Raw genomic sequence first — 20,584 nt, 5'->3', positions numbered from 1 at the left:
CCCTTTAGGCAGTATAAGCTAATGATGACCAACCGACTGCCAACCGAAGGGAAATTACTACTTTATTTTGTGTCACTTCTAATCCCATTTCAGACTGAGTAATAGACAGAAGAAATGTTTTTCCACTCTGCTTCTTTTCTCTATATTTTTTCCACATCAAGACTTCTCTAAACCTGCTTCTTCTACTAAACAGCTCTCCCTCTCAGCAGCTATCAAAAGCTTGTGAGTAACTTAAAGAGGGTAGGGATTCAGATAGATTTTCTCTGACCTGAGGATAATATATTGCAGAATGCAATTTAAAACTCTCAATCCTAAACCAAGGTTAACACATTTTGCCTTGGAACAAAGTACTTCCATTGGAGCACAGGGATGGAACACTCTCTAAAGTATTGATTCTTGCTCAGTTGGGGCCTGCCCCACCTTCCCTCTCTTGCAGGCACGCTGGGATGCAGCTGTGGGTAGCTTTACCCTGGACCACTGCGGGGGCCTCTTGTCACGTCTGATTCTCTCAGTGTCCTTCCCCCACCTGCTCTCCTGGAGACACAGCTCCCAGCCTGTCTGGTGCAGCCTTTCTCCTGAGTTCAGTATGATTGTCCTTCAGTTGCCCCGACCCCGCTCTTGACTCCCGTCCAGATCCAGCATTTTCACATTAGTGTGGTTCCTGCACAGCCAGAGAGAAGAGAAAGGAAGCTAATTGAGGAAGCTCTGTTCTAAGTAACTAAAAGGTTTGCTTTAAAAATACATCCACTTAGGGCTTATCTTCATTGCTGTCTCTATGAAGCAGCATCAGGATCAGATAACAGCAGAAACACATTAGCCCTGGAATTGGCTGCTTTCCCAAAATGCCCAGCTGGGAGGGCTGGACAGAAAAGAGCAGCTGACAGGAAAAGAGGAAAAGACAGTCTGACATATTTGAAAATTAAGATAAATCAAAGTTCTCTTTCACTCATGTCCACTGATGTGCCATCGTTAGAATCAAGGTGGTTACACACAGACATCTGGAACGATACATAAGCCTTTGGTGAGAGTTTCAATGAGATATCAAAATCATGAAATTATTTGAAGGAAAAATCAGATACTTTATGGCCATGTCTATAGGACATAGTTGGTTAGTCAGACAAATTCAGAATCTGACTGGCAGGTTTTTGGGTTTTTTGTTTGTTCATTCATGTTTTTGTTTTGACACCATGAGCCATTATGTTGCAAAGCAAAGCTAATTGGATTTGCATGAACTTTTTGACTGCTTGTTCGGAGTTGGTACTGTTGTAGATGTTTATGTCCCGCCTATATATTTGTATTTTCTCCAAGAAATAGATTATCCTCTATATGTCATGTTTCAAGCGCATTAGTCAACTTCATATTCTGCAGATCAGAGATCCAATATCAAACCTTCCCAGGGTGTCTGTATTCTGACAACTGTACACAGCGCAAAATGAAGAGTTGGCAGTTATCAAGGTAATTTGATAAGCCGTATGAGAAACTTCTGTGCCCCAAATAAACTTTGCCTCATATTGACATAGTTAAGGGCTACTTGGTCAGCTTTTGCTACATAACAAATCATTCCAAGACATAGTGTCTTAACGCAACCATTTACGTAGTTTGAGCTTCAGTAGATCGGTAGTTTGAGCTGGGCTGGGCTAGAATGTTCTTCTGGCCTTAGCCAGGCTCACCCGAGGGGCAGCTGCCACTGGCAGAACTGCCATCAGCTAGCTGAGCTGGGATGAGCCCTGCAAGAGTGGCAAGCTCCGCATGGATCCTCATCCTCCAGCACGTTAGCCCTGCTGTCCTCATGGTGGTCCCAGGCCCTAGGTTCAAGGGGTGGCAAAACAGATCTTACCTCTTGAGGGTAGGAGCTGCAGTTACATTGCAAAGGGGTGTGGATATAGGGAGGGAAATCACTGTGGCCTCTTTGGCCAACTATCTACAGCAGGTGCATGCTGCTCTGGGGGACAGACATAGCTTCCTGAGGGCATGAACCATATCTGCCTTGCTCCTTCTTCTTTCTCCAGCAGCTATCTAAAACAGTGTCTGACACATTAAAAATGTACTCCAAAAATATCTGTTGAATGAATGAATGATCAGAGGGCTTATGATATTTCAGGAGATTATGGAGGGCGGTAAGAATGACCCCTTTCTTATGCAACTGATGGACAACCTCAGTGCTTGCATAACACCTGACGTTATTCCAGGCTCACCCTCCAGTAACTGGAAAATATTCACGGGAGGGGTTCTTTGTTTTCTTTTCTCTAGTCCTCTGATCAAAAGTTTTACTTCCCCCAAAAAAAAAAAAAATTGTTACATTTGTGCTTGTCTTCTAATTTTATTTTTAACAAGTGCTATTGATGAGCCGGCCAAGAACTGGATTCGGTGCCCTAAAGAGGTCTTGCCCTAAGTATAAAAAAATAAAATAAAAGATGTCCTCATGTCCTTTTGTGCATCCCAGGGTTCAGCCTCCTGCTCCAGCTACAGGACTCCATGCCTGATTTATGTTCCGCTCATTGTCTTTATGGCTTCTAGATTTTTATTGGGTAGACTTAGACATAAGTTTTCCATCTGCTTTCCGTGCAATTTAATCTCTCTGTAGGTGTACCACCCAACGGTTGTTACTGGACCCCACCTTGCTTCAGAGCACTTCCCCCATTTGTTCAGATCAATTCAGATCAGCTCAGACCTGAGATGCTGGCCATGCCCACCTGCCTTCGCTGTTTGGTTTCCCACCCTGGTTGTATTCCATAATGCATTTTCTGTTGTGATACCTAGATTATGTCCTTTAATGGTTAACATTATATGGGAAAAGAAACAACTCTATTAGACCAGTTGGATTATTATTTAAAGAGTTTGTATTAACCATAACCATCAAAATAATGCTATCTTACATTTTTATCACTGCTTACAGATTAAAAAGGTTTTTTGTGTACACTATCACCTTGGCTTCCTACAACAACCCTGATGGGTAAACATGAAAAACTAAATGCTCAGGGAGGCTCAATGACTATAAAAATCAAACCACCAGTAAGAGGCAGAACCCAGACAAACATCTGGGCTTCCAACATTAACCCAAAACTTTCCTCTGCTTTCCTACACAATGCCGATTTGTGCTCAAATATTATTACAGGGTCTCAGCCAGAGGTTCTCAAACCTTATTATGCGTATAAGTTCTGAGAAACTCCTCTAAGAAATTCTGGTTCACTGGGTCAAGGTCGAGGTAGGGTCCAAGTATCTGCATTTTGAATAAAACATGAAATTGAAAACTGATTTAAATTGTAACTTTATAAAATACTGTTAAAGTTACTGTTTTGTCTAACCTGGCTACCATTTTAGTCAAGCTGATTGGTAAGAATTTTTTCACCAAATGAGTCTTGTGTTTAGCGAAATAATGTAGCTACAGTGGGAACAAAGCCTTAACTTTCTATCAGTGAATCTTACAGGATATAGAGATATAACGCTAATAAAGTTAATATTATGGTACCTCCTGCCAACTTCTTCTCATTAATATGGCCAGTCCAGCCCTAAGCCCTCTGGTTACCATTTTTAAAGCATTTTCTTGACATTTTAATCCAAGTAGCATGTCAAGAAATTAGGAGATGCTTTGCAATTGTATTAACTACAAACCTATTTTATCCCCAGCTAAACTAAAAGCAGAAGCCTAATTTTTTAAATCAACCACATCACTCTCAAAAACTAGATCTTAATTTTTTTTATAAAACATCTGTGGAGAGATAATTTGAGAAGGAAAAGCATTTCAGTTCCATCACAAAAGCCCCAAATGAGAATAGCTTACAGAATTACAGCGCTTGACCACATTAATGCACATTTTGTGAATAAAACCAAAACGGCTATTCTTTCAATTCTAAGGTTTAAAAGGAAAATGGATCCAGTTACAAGTGTGTGTGTACACGCATGTGTGTGCGCATGTGCATGGTATTGGTGTGCCTCTTTATGTATGTGTAGCTCTAGAGTATATTTAGATTTAAAATGAATAATATCTTTAACAAATAACAATAAGAATGTCTTATTTCTATAACTTGGCCATAATCTGGGAGGAGAAAATATTGTTTAATTGAAAATATGTTTATTCGCAGAAAATATTTGGCTTTAAGGCTATTAGAAATAACACTTATTGACCAGTTTGTGCCCAGGATATCTTATTTAGTCATATGAGGTATGGATCATTATCTCTACAGTTGAGGAAACCAATGTTTACAGAATTCACCTGCCCAAGATCATAGTTACAAAAGGAACTGAGGAATGAACCCAGTTAAATTTTATTTTAAACTATGTGCCCTACTGCCCCACCAGTCTGGTTGTCATTCTTCTCAATGGTAGCTCTTAGAACTAAATTTTAGTATTTACATACTAACAATTCAAATGCCGTACGTTCTTTATGTAGGCTTGTTTAGATGTATTCATAGCTATCTGTGTATCTGTGTATAAAGATAAACATCCAAATAGATTAATGAATAGCTTGGGGAATTAAAAATTTGATAATGAGGATTTGGGTTATCATTATATGAGTCCAAATTATTCGAACTAAAATTTTTTGCCATCATTAAGGTCATATTGATTCTCACTGAATGATACTATTTGCTTTTCCACAAGTTAGAATTTTTCATTCATGTCAGAGAGGCTCAATTAGTATTTTCATAAATCATGTTTATCCTACTAGAGAAGGCAGCTTGGTGGGTGGTGGTACCAGAGGAGACCAGGACAGGGAGTCAGGTGAATGTTCCAGTAGTCATGCTGTGCCTGTCCAACATGTGATAGAACAAAGCCCTTCATCTTATAAGAGCTCAGTTTTCTCAACTCACGCATAAGAGGGTTGAACCAGAAGATTATTCTGCATATCAGAACCATACAGTGAAACTTGATGCATGAATTAGCTAGTGTTCTTCCTGAATGAATACTCTCATCTTTCAGGAAGGTTAAATTTTAAAGATTAAATTAACTAATATAATTACTGCAACATTTTCCTGTGCTTGTTGTTTCAATTGATGTAACTAACTGATAAAATACGGCAACATATTTATCTTTAAAAAACTAACTTTAAATGAGATGTTACTTATTTGGCTGACCTCAAGTGGTGAATTGCTATTTCATAATCATTTATCATGGAAAATTTAGTGTTTTGAAACATGCCAATCTTTAGTTGCTATCTATATTTATAGCTTGGGAGCTAAATATGAAAGGTGGATATTTTGCTCTTTTAACTTTCTACAACACATTTATTCTTCCTTCTACCTTTATGAATTTGAAATGCAGTTACATAGCATTTTTTTGTTTTTGCATTTTTTTCCTCATACCAAACAAACTAAATGAAGTTGATCTATCACAAACCAGTCATTAACTTTTGATTGTCATTCTGATTACTGTATCTTTTGGTAGGTTGCAATAAATATTTGCAAATTGCTACAATTTTGCAAATGACGAAATTATTTGGGGGATTACTTTATGAGAACTATAAGTTTCTAAAATAAAACATGTCTTAATTTTTCTTTTCTAATTATCATTTCCGTGGAAATCAAGAACCTAGGGTCACAGCTTTTTTTGCCCTTCTCCCTTTACACTAAGGAATTTCTTATATAATGGAGTTCTTGGCATTGAAGTGAGTAGAAAGTGGGTAAGAGGAGGCTACTAACAAGATTTATTTTGAATGCTAAATAATTGTGATAGTACTTTTTCAAAACATGAATGGTTTTCATGATACATATCCAAAAGATTATAATGCCAGCTCTGAAGACATCATATGAGTTTGATCTTCTGCATTACCAGGGATGTATGCTGAAGGAATGAATACACATAAATATTATTTTACTAACCATACCTGGGTGGGAGGTAAGTTTAAATATAATTTAATGTTTATGGTTTTATTGCTTGTGAATCAAAGAAAATTAATTACTTTTTCTTTCCATAACAACTGAACTTACTAGGAACATATGTAAATAAATAATTAGCCTGATAAATTAGCTCCCTATAATTATCAAATATTAAATAAATATAAGCTGAAAGTTTTACTGTGATTTAAAATAATGGCTCTGTCAGTCCAAGAATGAAGATGGAGAAAAATAACTCAGGTCCTTTGTCTATAAAGCATAGTATTTATAAGGAAAGAAGAAAGGAAGGGAGGGCAGGATGGAGGGAGAAAAAGAGTACATTTTATGTTTGAAATCAGCCACATTCTTCCTACTATTTTGTTTTCCATACAGATACCAGGAATCCTAGGGATATCAGAAATCTAGGAAATCTATCAAGCCCAACCTAGTTGTTTCCCTTTTTCCCCCCACATTATCAAATCTTCATAAAGGTCAAAAGAGATAGTGATAAAGATGATCCAAAATCCCAAAACGGTATGCCTAAGTCCCTTAAAACATAACAAATGTATAACTTTTTCTTATTGTGATGAGATATTTACTTCTAAGACATCTGATAGAAAAGCAAAAAAGTAAAGGCTATGGAAAATGACATTAAGAAATGAGAATATTTTCTCAAGAAAAGCCAAATTATTTTAAAAAAAAAAAAGCCTTAAGAAAATGCAGTGAATAGGGAATGTAGAAGGGAATGTGGTCATTACATATTTGACAATACAATCACTTATTTAATCCATCCTATAATTTACCAATTTAGCAAGAATATTTCACTCTTACTATTCTTTATTTCTTCTCTATCATGTTAACCAAATTGTCTTTATATTCAAAAATCCCCAAATATAATTACATATAAATTCATTCAAATTCAAAACATCAACTTAAAAAAAAATGCTTTATTTGAGTTACCCTTGGGAGATAGAAGAGATACACGTTACTCCCAGAACCTTACCATGCTGCAGATAGATGGAGGCTCGCAGTATGGCTACCATATACATTAACAACTGAACATTTTTCTGGTTATTTCAGAAATTCAGTGGGACAGTTAGCCTCTCAAATGACTACACTATAAGTAAATATCAACAACTAAATCCCATTAATGTAATTGGATTTATCAAGCATATGCAAAATATTCACAGTTCGTAGGTAATTGGAACTGGAAAAAAATACTAGAGAGCATCCAATCCAAACTGCCTTATCCTACAAATGAGGAGTGTGTAGGCCAGATATGTACTTTTTTAATTCTGTGCTTTTTTTCCGAATATAAAAGATGATAGAATCTTTTCAAGTATCTGATTTTCAAGTAGAGTTTAGGAAAACTTTTATGACTAAAGAAAAAGTCAGGTAATTATATATTACATATACTCTGGTATATGTAAATTTATTTAAAAATTTCAGCAAGTAAGGGAACACTTTATAATTAGATAAGAATAGCAGATATAATATAAAATCCTAAAAGTTTAGGTGGAGCATTTATTTATCCAGATTGTACCACTGACCAGCTGAATGCTCCTAAGTTTCTGAAACTCTCCAGTTTCAACTGCTACATCTGTGAGAATGGTGATAATTGTAGTAGCTAGCACTTAGTTTTGACTTGAATGTGATGTATCATAGTCCACATACTTTGCCAGACAACTGACTAGCATTACTATTCTAAGCCACTCAATGAGGCTTTACACTTTTCATCTCCTTTCTTCTCTTTTCCCCAAGAAACTGAATTACAGCTCTTGTAAAGAAAATTTAAAAGGAATAAAATAATGGTGCCAAAAGAAATCAATCATAAGATTGGTCCTAGCCAAGGCTTCTCAACCTTGGCACTGGTGACATTTTGAGCCAACTAATTCTTATTGCAGGGAAATGTGCACTGCTATGTTTAGTAGCACTCCTGGCCTCTATCCAATAGATGGAAGCAGTACCCACCCACCCCTAGTTGTGACAACCAAAATGTCTCCAGACATTGCCAAATGTCCCCTGGGTCCAGGGGCGGGGGGCAGTGGGGAAGGGGTAAACAGTGGCAGGAAGAGGGGAGGAATGAGTTAAGAACCATTGATCTAACCTGACAACCATGTTTAATTGATGAAGAAATTAGTTGTGATGTCTTTAAGGTAGTGCCTGAAAGTAGGAGCTAAACCCCAGGTGTCCTGAGAGACACCACACTGATTTCTCAAAAGAAAGCTTCCTTCTGCACTGCTAACATTGCAAAGATTAAGACTCAGTATTAATGGAAGACAAGAGGAAAGCACAATTCTTCAATCTTTATTTTATGCAGAGCTTCTCTTTCAGAGAAAAGATCTTCAGCCTAAAACATTATTAAGAAACAACTCCACTAATTAAAGCCAACAGGTGGAAGCTACAGGGAAAGGGATTGTAATACAACCAAAGAAAAACTTTTCTAAGTCTTGAAATACAAGGACTTCCTTGTCACTGGAGGCTTTGAATGTTCAAGCATCAGCATTTTGCCTCCATGAAAGGGAATGTGGCCAGAATTTGGGTGTTAAGATTTGATGTCTAAGGAGTCAAACAAATAACTTCCTATAAGGATCTTACAACACACTACTACAATAAAATGTTAATATGCAGTCCATGCGAAAATAGCTCTTTAGACAAATTTTCAGAAATGTTGCATATCTTATTTTGGTCATGGGGACTGATACTGTGTATTAGCATTGTAAAGGCTTTGAGAAATCCTACTCTGTGTGTGTGTGTGTCGCAATTAGTTTATATATATATTTGCCTTTTGTTTTTTAAGCTGAAGTTCTCAAACTTATCTGAACACAGGTCCAGTGTTTCAAAGGATGTCTCCTAACATCTCACAGAATGGAGTTTTCACAAAACAGTTTCAAAGCCCACTATAGACCATAAGTGCCAGCTAGGCACAAATATTTTCAAACTTCAGTGTTTTACTAGAATAAATGGCAACATCATTTTATCCCAGGTATTAACCAGGATTCTAAAATTGATCACTGATCTCTTAGTCTCACTCATTTAAAATATATGGCCTAAATACAAGCAAGATACTGAAACTTGTTTCAGTTTGAAATAGAACATGTTGTGTTTTGTTTTGGTTTTCACTTTTGTTTTGCTTTGTTTTGAAATTTGCCACTTTCTGGTTATAGTCCTAAAGGGGGAAAATGTCTATGTAGCTTTGGGATGTGTTTTCACTGATTTAAACTACACATTGCTAAGAATAAGTCTCATAATTGGCACATTCTTCTGTTTTGAATAAAACATCTTTGAGGAAAATAGGTTTCTTTTAAAAATCATCTATACTCAACAGTGAGATGCATTCCAAAAAAGTTGAATAATTACAATCTTTCTCGTGAAAGAACACAAGACTAGAAACCAAGAAGCCTGGGTTCTGGTGCCAGGTTGCCGATAACCCCTGTGTGAGCTTGGCATCCCATGCCAGTCGCTGCATAGGAGATCTTCCCAAGCGGGACATCCCTGATCTCTTTTAACTGCCAACAAATTAGGGCTCCTTTCTGGGTTTGACTGATCACCCCATTCAGACTCTGGGAACTAGCTTCTCCTACTGAACCACAAAGGTAACCACCAAAGCTTCCTTTCATGAGACAAAAGATTTATTATATTGAACAAAATAAACACACACTAAGAGCAGGAGGAAGCATATGGCTGAGCGAGTCAGGATCCTTTGAACTACCAGATTATTTCACCTCTCTTTGAATTCTCCTTTACCGAAGTTTGACCCCTTGTCATACTGTAGATTCCAATATGTCTATTTAGGCAAAGGAGCTTAGAAAAAATGGATGAGTTCTATATCATTGAAGTAAATGGAGAGTTTTGCCTATTAGGCATCAACTCTCAGTTTTTTGTGTGGCTTTGTTTTTATGATTTTATAATAATGAAATTTTGAAGCCTATTGCTGGCTAGAACTCTGATCAGCTTCTAAAGTACCCAACTCTGTTACTGGCTTCAGTTGCAACTTTGGATGGCATCACAAACAGGAAAGAGAAAACAGAAAAGGAAAAAAGTAGCTGCAAAAAGCAAAAATAAAAATATAACTACATTTCCTCAACCAATACTCAGGCATGTCACTTCACCTCTCAAGACCTCTGTTTCCTTCCATAGAATGATGACACTGGTTTAAAAAAAAAAAATCTTTTAAATTCCCTTCAGGGGTAGGAAACACACTCCAATCATTGTGTGGCTAGAGAATAAAAGTGCCTCAAATAAGCTTCAGTTTGAATCTATAAAATTTTTTAAATTTTATTGTTCAAAATAGGCTAAAAAAATAGTCCAAGGGGATTTGCTAGTTGACTTCCTGAAAAAAATAACAGTTCAAAAAGCTGTTGACAAAATTGGAAAACTGATAGTAGATTAAAATAGTGTATCGATGTCAAATGTCAAATTTACTGAAATGTGTAACAGTACTGTGGTAATGTCAGGAAAGAAGCCCATACTTAGGAAATGGAAAGGAGTTACAGGTTTCCAAAGGAGGTATCTCAGCAAGCAAGCAGGTTTGGCACCACTCCATGGGTACCAAAAATACACAATGTGACTCAATGGACCACAGAAAACAATTTACTATTCATGGCACTGCAAACTGCAGGAGCATCAGCATGTCCCATGGTGCAACACAATGGGCCCAGATTGTCCCTATGCACACAATGGATTGCACCCAACAGAAGAGCCCAGAGCTAGGGGTGCGCCACCTTTTATAGCAAGCAGTAAGCAAACCAATCCTCTCCTAGGAGAAAGCAATCACAAAATGGTCATGCTGTGGTCCTCATGCAGTTAGGCAGCAAAGGTTCTTAATTGACTATGTGACCATAGGAAGGACTCAGAGTCAGAAGATAGGCCTTGTAACACAGCTCAGTCAGCAAGAATGTGTAGAGATGCTGGGAAGACTATCTTTCCCAATAATTCACCTGTCAGCTCAACATATTTTTGGCCGAACTCAATTTTCATATGCCATCCCATAGCAATTTGGATTAGACATACTGACGGGGGCTAAAACCAAATCTGTTCTATTTATTTCAGTCAATAATTGATTAGACTTATTATCCACAGAATCCCATCCCAGGATGAGGTTAATCTATAGCAGTAACCTCAGCCATGCACTCCGGGATCTATATTCAACTGAATAAGTCCCAGAGAGGACGAATAAGGCTTATTTCTGATAACCATTTAGCTTTCTTTCTCATGGTATGCATGAACTGTTGATATTAATTCAAATACAACAAATTAATTCAATCATATCAACAACAATGTAGTCTACGGCCAATCGATGATCCATTTACAACCAGAGAGTTTAACCTGATCTGTTGATCTCCTACGGCTTGTTCCATCTCATTGGCTATGGTAGCTAAAGTAAAGGATATGTTCCTAACTGTCTCTACAGTGTGGAATCTGATGGCGGGGGACAATTTTCACACTGCTACATGAAAACAGGAATCCACATATCCCTCAGGTCAGACAACATCGGACAACCCTCTTTATCTGGGGGCCTAAAAAAGGGAATGTGATCCAAGGAATGGTGTCATTGCCAATAATTGCAGGGGACAAAGAAGAGTTAACCAGCAGCCCCCAACCATGCCCAGCAGAGAGATATCCTGTGGCCCATTCTCTCCACATACAAACATATAACTGACAGGACTGGTTACTTTAGTTCAGACTTTGTCCATAAATTTGATTTGGGTCACCATTACATTAATTTGGATAGTCCATATGGGCAGGGTTATCAAGTAGTTATAGCCTCGATAGCCATACATGGCATAACCCAAGAGCACTCAGGTGTCGGGAAAAACATATGAATTGGTATGAGTCTGACTAAAACAAGATCACATCTATCTGTGCCTTTGTACATGGGCAAGGGGCTTCACATTTAGGAGTTTTCTCTGATAACATCAGACACAATAGAGTAACTCAGGGCCAGCCAAGCCCTTATGAGTTTTCCTGATCCCACAGCACATAGACCTACTCAGCAGTTGGTCAGGTTGGCACTCAGAGATGCTTCTTGTCTCAGTGAACCACGTGATTGTCTTGCCAGGTTGTAGAGCTGGAATTTGGAGACAAAGAGAGGGTTCATTATTTCCCTCTCCCAGCACCTCCAACATTTAAGGAGTTCCTTCCCCAACTGAAGTGGGTAATTGTACCAAGGAGGCATGAAAGGGTTCTCCTTGTGGAGGCTGCCTCCTCCTATGGAGCTCAAAAGGGCCCCGGGGCTGGGGTGTTGGAACAACCTCCAGGGTCATAGGCTGCTTAGGTCCTCAGTCAAATTCAGCAGATTTTCTGGTTAACTTTCAGACTCAACAAATGTATACACTGATAAGATACATATTATCTCCAATACCTGAATGGTGCAATTGTGAGACTGCCTTTCTGACGGTAGAGAGCCATAGTCCTCTTCTCTTTACTGTCTTTAGGATCAACTTTTGAGTTGTAGCCCACATCACTCCCAGAATTTTGACTTGGGTGGCTGGTCCCTGTATCTTATCAGAATTAACAAGCTTTCCTGGGCTTCATATGAGTTAGCATCTGCTAACTTAATTAGGGCTTATCAAGATAATATCATCAATGTAGTAGGATCATGTCACCAACAAAAAGAGAGAGATTTGTTCTGTGTGCCAACCTACCTACTGGGGGCAAATATCAGGAGAGTTCAAGTATTACTACTACAGCACAGTATGTTCTGGAGGCTCATGTAGGTGAAGGATCTGGATCCTCCAGAGGCTAAAGCAGTTGAGAAAAAGACGTGACCAAAGTCCAGGATCACATACCAGGTGCCATCATGGGCAATTGCTTCAGTCATAGTCACAATGGCTGGAGTAGCCAGGTTGTAGGAACAGCAACTGAATTCAGTTGGCAATTATCCTGCATAAGCCTCCAGATCACCTTAGCTTTTTTCACTAGCCACACAGAACTATTATATTAAGATACTGTGTTTTTCATAAGTACTATTACATTTAAACTATGATTTCCTTTTCTTCTCCTGGAATTCTAAATTGTTTCTTTTATAGACCATGGAAGAGAAACTGAAGCGGAGGTATGATCCTTTGTGCATGCATCTCCCACGTCACCCACCTACAAGAGGCTCTTCCATATCAGGAAGATCTCCTTTGGACATTATGAGCCTCACAGAACAAACATGTAAATTATCAATACCAATTACACATTCAGTCTTGGGAGCAACAAAAATGGTGCATAACAGGGGTCCAAACAGCCACTTCCTTTTCCCATTTGATTCTGTTTCAAATCTGGCTAATTGAATGTGTAGTCCTCGCCTCTCAAGAGAACTTAGCATGTTAGTCCTTTGGGCACAGTCGTCCAAAAAAAAAAAAAAAAAACATACAACTTTATATTCACCCCCCACCCCTTACCTTTCTCCCCTATCCCATTCTGCCCTTCTAAGGGTATGAAGCCTCTGATTCCTGCTGGAAATGAAAATACCTTACCACATCCCTTATCCTTAAAGGTTTTCAAGGCATGATACAGAAATGCGGGTCAGGCAGCAGAGGTTCTGAGGGAGAAATTTGCTCTAAGGCAGCCACATGGCTTCCTAGTTCCTCATTAGAGGGAAATTGGTCTCCGCAAAGGAAGGCACACAGAGTTTTATTTGTATGAACTACTAACCACCCCCTTGGGACCCATCATAGCCTTATATGTGGACTGCATTTCTTTGGTGATTATCCCATCAGCCTCTACTTTGGGATCCCCCATGTTAAGAGGCTTATCCCATTGCCTTACAGTTTGGAGGACATTGGATGTTCCCATCCTGGCCCTTGTCTTAGATTGCAGAGACTGCCTGGTCTAGAGAGTGCTATCTTTATCCTGGGCATCTAATGGCTCCAAGCACAACTTCCAGCATGGGGTCCCTCACCAAAAAAAAAAAAAAGTAGAATGCTACACCTTGCAGGGAGGAGGGTAATCTTAAAAAGGAACCAGTCATTCTCTGGATGTGGGATCATAATCAGGCTGTCATTCTGTTCAGGAAGGAACAAGTCTAGAGTTACCTCAGCCTTTGAGTAGCTTTCTCCTAAGGTTTCATGGGATTTTATTGGCCTCAAGGAAGTCTCCTTGGTTTGGTCATAATGTGATAATTGAAACAGAAATACACAATAGCAAACCTCATTGTGAGGCATGATTCTGTCCCAGTTAAATGATCTGCACACTGGCTTAAAACATGGGGTCTCCTGTAAGATGGCATAAGTGCTTTGTTCACTAAGAGCATAAGCTCCCTAACTCCTTCATCAGCCACATGTCTAACAATTCCTCAGCCAGTTGATCAAAGCACTCCTGGATATCCTTCTTTTCCCTCTCACTATGGGTCTATATCTTAGTATTCATTATAGAGGCATTTGCCCTCTAGTTGTTTCTAGTCTTGACTTAAAACTGGTGAAGTTGTGCTCTCCTCCCTGGTGGGGCTCAGAGTGCTCTCTTAGCCTCCTAGTCCACAGGAGAGCAAACAACAACCATGGCACCATTTGGGCAATTGGTTAGACTTTATCCCTCACCACTCAGCTCCCATCCATTGACTTGAGTCACGTTCATCAACAGGGAGGACAGGAGTGGACAACCTACTCCACCTTTCTGTACCACTTTGGTCAGAACATTTGCTACCAGGTCCCAAAGAGTTTCTTCATATTCTCAGACCCAGTCCATGAGCCCTTGCCTTTTCTCTTCCAAAAAGTCATTGTCTATCTTGACATCCTGCTTGTGGTGCCAGTTTGGGAAGGACCTCTTAGAAGATGGCGAGAAGTAACCAGATTCTTGACTGAGCAAGCAAGCAGGTTGTCTTGCCACAACTCTTTAGGTGCCAAAAGTAGAGGAAAGTCAGACAGTTTAGTACTCACAGCACAGCAACAGCAGAAACTTTAGCATAGCAGTGCGTCTTCTGCCCCCAAATCCCACAGGGCAGCGTGATGGGACCAGATGGCAACTGCACACTTAATGGGTTGTGTCACAGTTAAGGAACCTAGAGCTAAAGTCTCAGCCCCTTTTGGGGCAAGCAATAAACAAACGGACACTTCACACGGTGATCAATGCTGTGGTCACCTTGGCAGAAACTGTTCCAGGCCAGAGGACAGTTAAGCCTTGTAGTTTGGCACAGTCAGCAAGAATGTGCAGGAAACCCAGGGCCCATGGTAGACCGCCTTTCCAAATGGCGATTCTGATCTTTCTATTTCTTATTCTTAGGAAATATATATTGAAATGTGTAGTGACAAAAATTCAACTGAGTATCAAATAATTCAGAGAGATAATGTGTGTGTGTGTGTGTGTGTGTGTGTGTAGAAGAAGACAGAAAAAAGGAATAGAAAGCAAACAATAAAACAAATGGGATAAAATGTTAATAGCAGGTGAGTCTGGGTAAAGTGTACACAAGTGTTCTTTATGCTATTCTCATTCTTGCACTTTTACTGAAGTGTGAAATTTACCAAAATAAAGCTAAAGGAAAAACCCTCTCATCCCTTTACACTGACTCTATAAACACTTCCTTTCCGTCTCACCAAAAACTATAGTAACAATGACAGCAGTGATTACTTGTTAATTACAAAACATATTTCTTTCCCACAATTCTCCTCCCATATTTGAAAATATCAAGCCACATTTTTATGTGTGTGAACAAACATCGTGCTATTGCTCCATGTATATGCCAGCTTTACAATGGAAGTGGGGGTGGCGCAATCCCTGTACTTCAAATCAGTTGCTTCAGAAAAAAAATCCATTAATTTTCGAACTGAGTGAAAAATAAAAATGCCTTCATCTAGAAATGAAGAACATGAAAGGTATTGCAAAGAGAGACACCGCTTTTTCTTTTGAAATTTTTGTCAAGTCATGAATAATTTGAGGATAAAGAAGGAGAAAGAGGATCAAGAACAGAGGGAGATAAGGGTTTTGGATTAAAAATGTATTTTTTCAAGGAAGCCAGTATCAATCATATCTCTTTGATGACCAGTGTATAATTCTTCTATATTAGTGTGTACAAATGCAATAGCATAGTCATAATGATCCAAGAGATTATTCATAATGACCCAAGAGATTAATTAATGTCTTGACATTTAAGAAAAGCTCTGAGGGTTGCAGGTGAAAGTATACTGAGGGCCCTCAGGACAGTTCTGACACACAGAAGATGCCCGATAAATGTGCACTGCAACCCAATTTGAAATGCTCACTGTCTTTGCTCTTTCTTTTTTCAGCTAGAAAATCTGGAAGCAGAAACCGCTCCATTGCCCTAAGTGGGTCTCATGCCATTCAGACCCTCACTGAGCTTAGAAGCCACCATCTATGTGGAAGCAGGTTGCTGCAAAAACCTGTGGGAGGCTCTAGTTTCCTAGGAAAGTGCCTGCTTCTGAGTCATCAAAACTCGATCCTCTGTGGCCACTCCACTCTGCACATGTGAAGGATATCTCCACTAAGTCAAGTGCTGGGAAGGAAAGGTCTCTACCACACTAAAGAGTCCAGCTTGTGTACATAATCATGAGAAAGATGCCCAATGGGACCAAACACACCGTGGTATGTGAATTGGGGTCATCATAGGAGATGGCCCTTCTGTGTGTAATATTTTGTTTTCAAGCAAATATTTATGACCTCATCAAAAAAAATCAATTGTTAAATTCAGCATGGTGACATGTAAAGTAAGTGCTACCTCTGATCAAAGGACCTTGTGTGGAAAGCCCAAGACTTTATGTAGTCTTCTGTAAGGAATACTTTTTTCTATTTTCTATCTTTGATATTAACCTTAAAATTATATTCTGGTTAAGACATCATTTCCACCTTCATTTCTTGGTTTTGTATTCTTTTCAAGAATAACATCTCTTACCTAGCTCCATAATTGCAAGGGAAGAAATTAACATGAAACGTAATCTGAAACACAGCAATGTGTCAGCAGCAGAAAGGTCAATTCTTGGGCATTGCAGGTTCTTCCTGAGAGTCTTCATGGGAGATTGTCCATTCCCTTCTTTTATCTAAGTATTCGTAAAAGGTAATAGTGGATCGATGAGCTCATCCCTTCATCTGTGGAGGAAGTCAAGCATTAAAATGTACTTACTTTTCATTTCTCAATAGTTTCTCCATACTGCATGCCCCCTTTGCATATTATTTTATCTTTTTTTTTAACTCTGCTCAGCACACTATGCCTTTTGAATCAGTGTGATAAAATGACAGATTTTTTGTTGTTGTTGATTTTCAGAATGGTTTAAGCCCTTTTAAAAATATGGATCCAATAAGCTTAATCTCAAAACAGAAAGACTCAAATGACCATAGATAAAAATGGTTAATCTTCTTTTCAATCCTGCGGAGTTACTTGGACATGAAATATTAACAATGACCCAAAAATATTTTCCTGAAGATTGTGTTTACATAATGTCATGACCAATATGTTGGTCTTTTTGATCTTTGCTAAATGTCAAGATTTCCTTTGTAAAATACCAGTCTTCTAAGCAATTTCTGTAGGACAACCCTCCCCTTTGACTGGTTTTCCTTGGTATAAAATGCAGTATAGATTTGGCAATCACCCATTTTATTTGATCTATGTAGACAGTCAAGTCAGCTGGCCCATGCAAAAAAGCTCTCCACTTTGAACTTTTGTCTGGTTTGATTAAATGAGTCACGTACATTGTAGTTGTCTGTGAAGACATAGTAGACAACAGGGTGCCAACTTCCCTTATAAAAGTATTTCTAAGTCTAAAAGCTGCCAATAGACTCAATATTAAAATTTGTATCCGTTCCTCAATACAATATAATAAGACACAAATATGCACCGGACATCCAAAGGCAATGTTTCAGGAAGACAGCTGTCTTGGATCAGAATAACTATATTTACTGTCTCAGATCCAGTTGGCTGTAATTATGTGGGCCCAACACATGTATCCACTGGATGAGAAGAAAACAAAAGCCAAGATAATATTTTATCTTGAATCTTGAATATTAAAGTCTTACATTGCCTCTGATAATCTCTGTTTCTCAAATATTATGTCCCAGAATAGATATGCATTATTTTTAATTTTTTTCTGATCAAAGTAATTTAAACCAGAGCCTTAAAAAGTTTTAGAATGTTAAATAAATGCATTCGTGTATAAATACATATATGCATATATACACTATTAGAGCTTCCACAAGTAAAAGGATAATTCAAATGAAATACAATAAAGGAGAATGAAATATCTGTATGTAAGTCTCTGGGGAGGAAAATTCTTGCCTTTAATGAGTTGTAATAACATGAGTTCTCTCAAGAGATGACGTAGTACTGCTTTCCGCTCATAAGGATGTTTCTCAACAATCATTTCTGCCTAATGACCAGCTCTTAGTTAAAACATTCTAAAGTAAATAATAAATATGCTTTTCAATATTTTTCATTCAAAACCATTGTCACGAATTTGCTAGAACTGCCTTGCTATTCCATGGCAAATGGGGAATGTCAGCCCTGATTCAGTGGGATGAGCTAAAGTTCCTTATGAAATCTGCATGTAAAGAAAATGTAATGTTCTGCTTGGTTCTTCCTTCTCATTTCACCTTCCCGTCCTTACAGATAGGATTTCTTCTGGTCTGACATTCCAGTGAAGCAGACCATAGATGTAAACTAAGGGTAAGATGTATTAGCCTTAGCTTCTCAGCTTCTCTCCTAGCCACACATGCCCCAGCTAAGACTGTGCATTTACAGCCACAAATACTATCCTTTTCATAGAAATATCCACAAATAGGAAATGGGTGTCTTCAGGAATCCTCAATGCCATTGTAAAAGCACCAAGATTTTTGCCTAGATTTTTAACATAATTCTTTTCTCATGAGCCATATTACTTCGGTGAGGGGAAAGGATGGGAACAAACACAAACCTTCATCAGTGCCTTGGCTAACCACTGTATTTTCCCTGGTAGGAGATGTTTCAGGATTATAGTGACAGAATACAGCATCCAGATTATATTTAAGACCACTGCCATTAGGACATTAGAGCCTAAAATGACAAGTCAATTAAAGGGTCTAGCTTTGTGACATCCAACCAGGAGGCAGTTGAATTTAATTTGAAATAATTTCAACCCAGTCATTGTTCACCACCGAGATCAAACTAAAATCACAAGGTGGTAGGTACATTGTTAGCTGTTCAAAAGTAAGCAAAACCAAATGGCAAAAGCTTAATGTGCTATGGTGCATGGCAAATATTTAAGCTCTTGTCATGTAATGCCTTGGCATTTTTTAAAGGAGTCAGCAGATATGTCAAGTTCAATTTAATTTACCTAATATTGTGTCCTAGACATCTGAGTTACAAACATAAGGACCATTAACACTGAGGTTTTAGGATTATGAAGAGTGGATTGAGGGTGGACTGAAAGTGCATCCTATAACAAGGTACTTTTCAAATAACACTGAATAGCTACATATACATTTTTTTTAATTTTTTTATTGTTATGTTAATCCCCATACATCACATCATTAGTTTTAGATATAGTGTTCCATGATTCATTGTTTGTGCATAACACCCAGTGCTCCATGCAGAACGTGCCCTCCTCAATACCCATCACCAGGCTAACCCATCCTCCCAACCCCCTCCCCTCTAGAACCCTCAGTTTGTTTTAAAAGCTCAGAAAAAAATTAAAATTGAATATATCAATCTTTGAAAGTATGTCTTGACTCAAATATATGAAAAGATGATTCTAGACCCTAGGCACATATTCAGAGAGAGATCAATTTTTCTGAGGTTCTTCCCATCACATACTTAATGCAAATTTAATAATATACTTTTTCAACTCACTTTGCATTTCCTATAACCTTGTGTGAAGTGAGAATTCCATTAAAATCTGCACTTGAAATTACACCTAAACTTTACAAAGTTACAGAGGAAATTACTGCTTCCTCTGCTCTTTGAGAGGGGTTTAGGTTTGCATTTCATAGCCAACCCACCTGGAAACCAGTGCTTACAGCACTAACATCCCCATGCCCCTGACCCCACACCTAGAAAAAAATAGCCCTGTGATTTCGTGTGGTACAAGGGGTGAACTCCTTCCTTCTCTCCCAACCTCCAGAAACTTAGTTAAGTCTCTGATCCATTCACATCCAAAAGAGTGCCCCATCTGCCTGAAGACAAAATAAAACTCAATGACAATAGATTAAGATATTCGTAGACTGTACTACCAAGTCTGAAATAGTGCAAACATTTTGCTATTTATTTGGGAAAAAAATGAACTGAGAATCAAGTGGAACCATAAACGTTAAGGGAGGAAGAAGAGAGTTTACTCATTTTTATCATTCTACCATCAGAATTATTTAGCCTCATACTTCACTACTGCTCAGAGGAGCTGGTTGGCATTACTATTCTTTATACAAAGACATTATTTTTAAAAAGTGTGCATTTTGTAGAGCAGGTAGTGAACTATTCAAAGTTGAAACAGTTCTTTAGAATATATTAGACCAGAAACAGGACCTACAGAAACCACACTTGAATGCAAGCAAGTTTTATAGCTTTGTGTTTCAGTAAAAACCTCTACATACTTGTAGAAAGAACATAAAGCAATCCTAAGTAGTATAAAAATTGCCTGAAATTAATCATAACAGCCCCAAATGTTTCAATGCAAGCATAGATATGCTTCGATTTTTCAGATGATGTGTCTTCAGTTTTGATTTTGAAAGAATGGTAATATTAAATATATGTCATGAGGGGAGATACAATTTTTGCAGGAACTGAATTTGCCTCTATACATCTCAGTGATTGCACACCTCAATGATTTGCTGTCATTCAGAGCTATCTCATGAGTCAAACATAGTTTGCTTCT

The 20,584-nt window shown here is 38.3% G+C and overlaps 1 protein-coding gene across 1 annotated transcript in view; it reads left to right on the top strand.

Annotated features, from left to right (window-relative positions):
- The window catches only part of OPRM1 (opioid receptor mu 1), a 67,088-nt gene extending 50,684 nt beyond the window's left edge, over positions 1 to 16,404 (top strand). Inside the window, 1 exon segment of the mRNA XM_036100230.2 lies at positions 16,019 to 16,404. Coding sequence (XP_035956123.2) covers positions 16,019 to 16,057 — 39 coding nt within the window. The 3' untranslated portion in view covers positions 16,058 to 16,404.
- Positions 16,405 to 20,584: the final 4,180 nt, after the last annotated feature.

The sequence above is a fragment of the Halichoerus grypus genome, chromosome 9 (assembly GCF_964656455.1).
Source record: "Halichoerus grypus chromosome 9, mHalGry1.hap1.1, whole genome shotgun sequence".
NCBI lineage: Eukaryota > Metazoa > Chordata > Mammalia > Carnivora > Phocidae > Halichoerus > Halichoerus grypus.
Note: the sequence above shows the minus strand (reverse complement) of the source record. Positions and strands in the feature narration are given on the sequence as shown.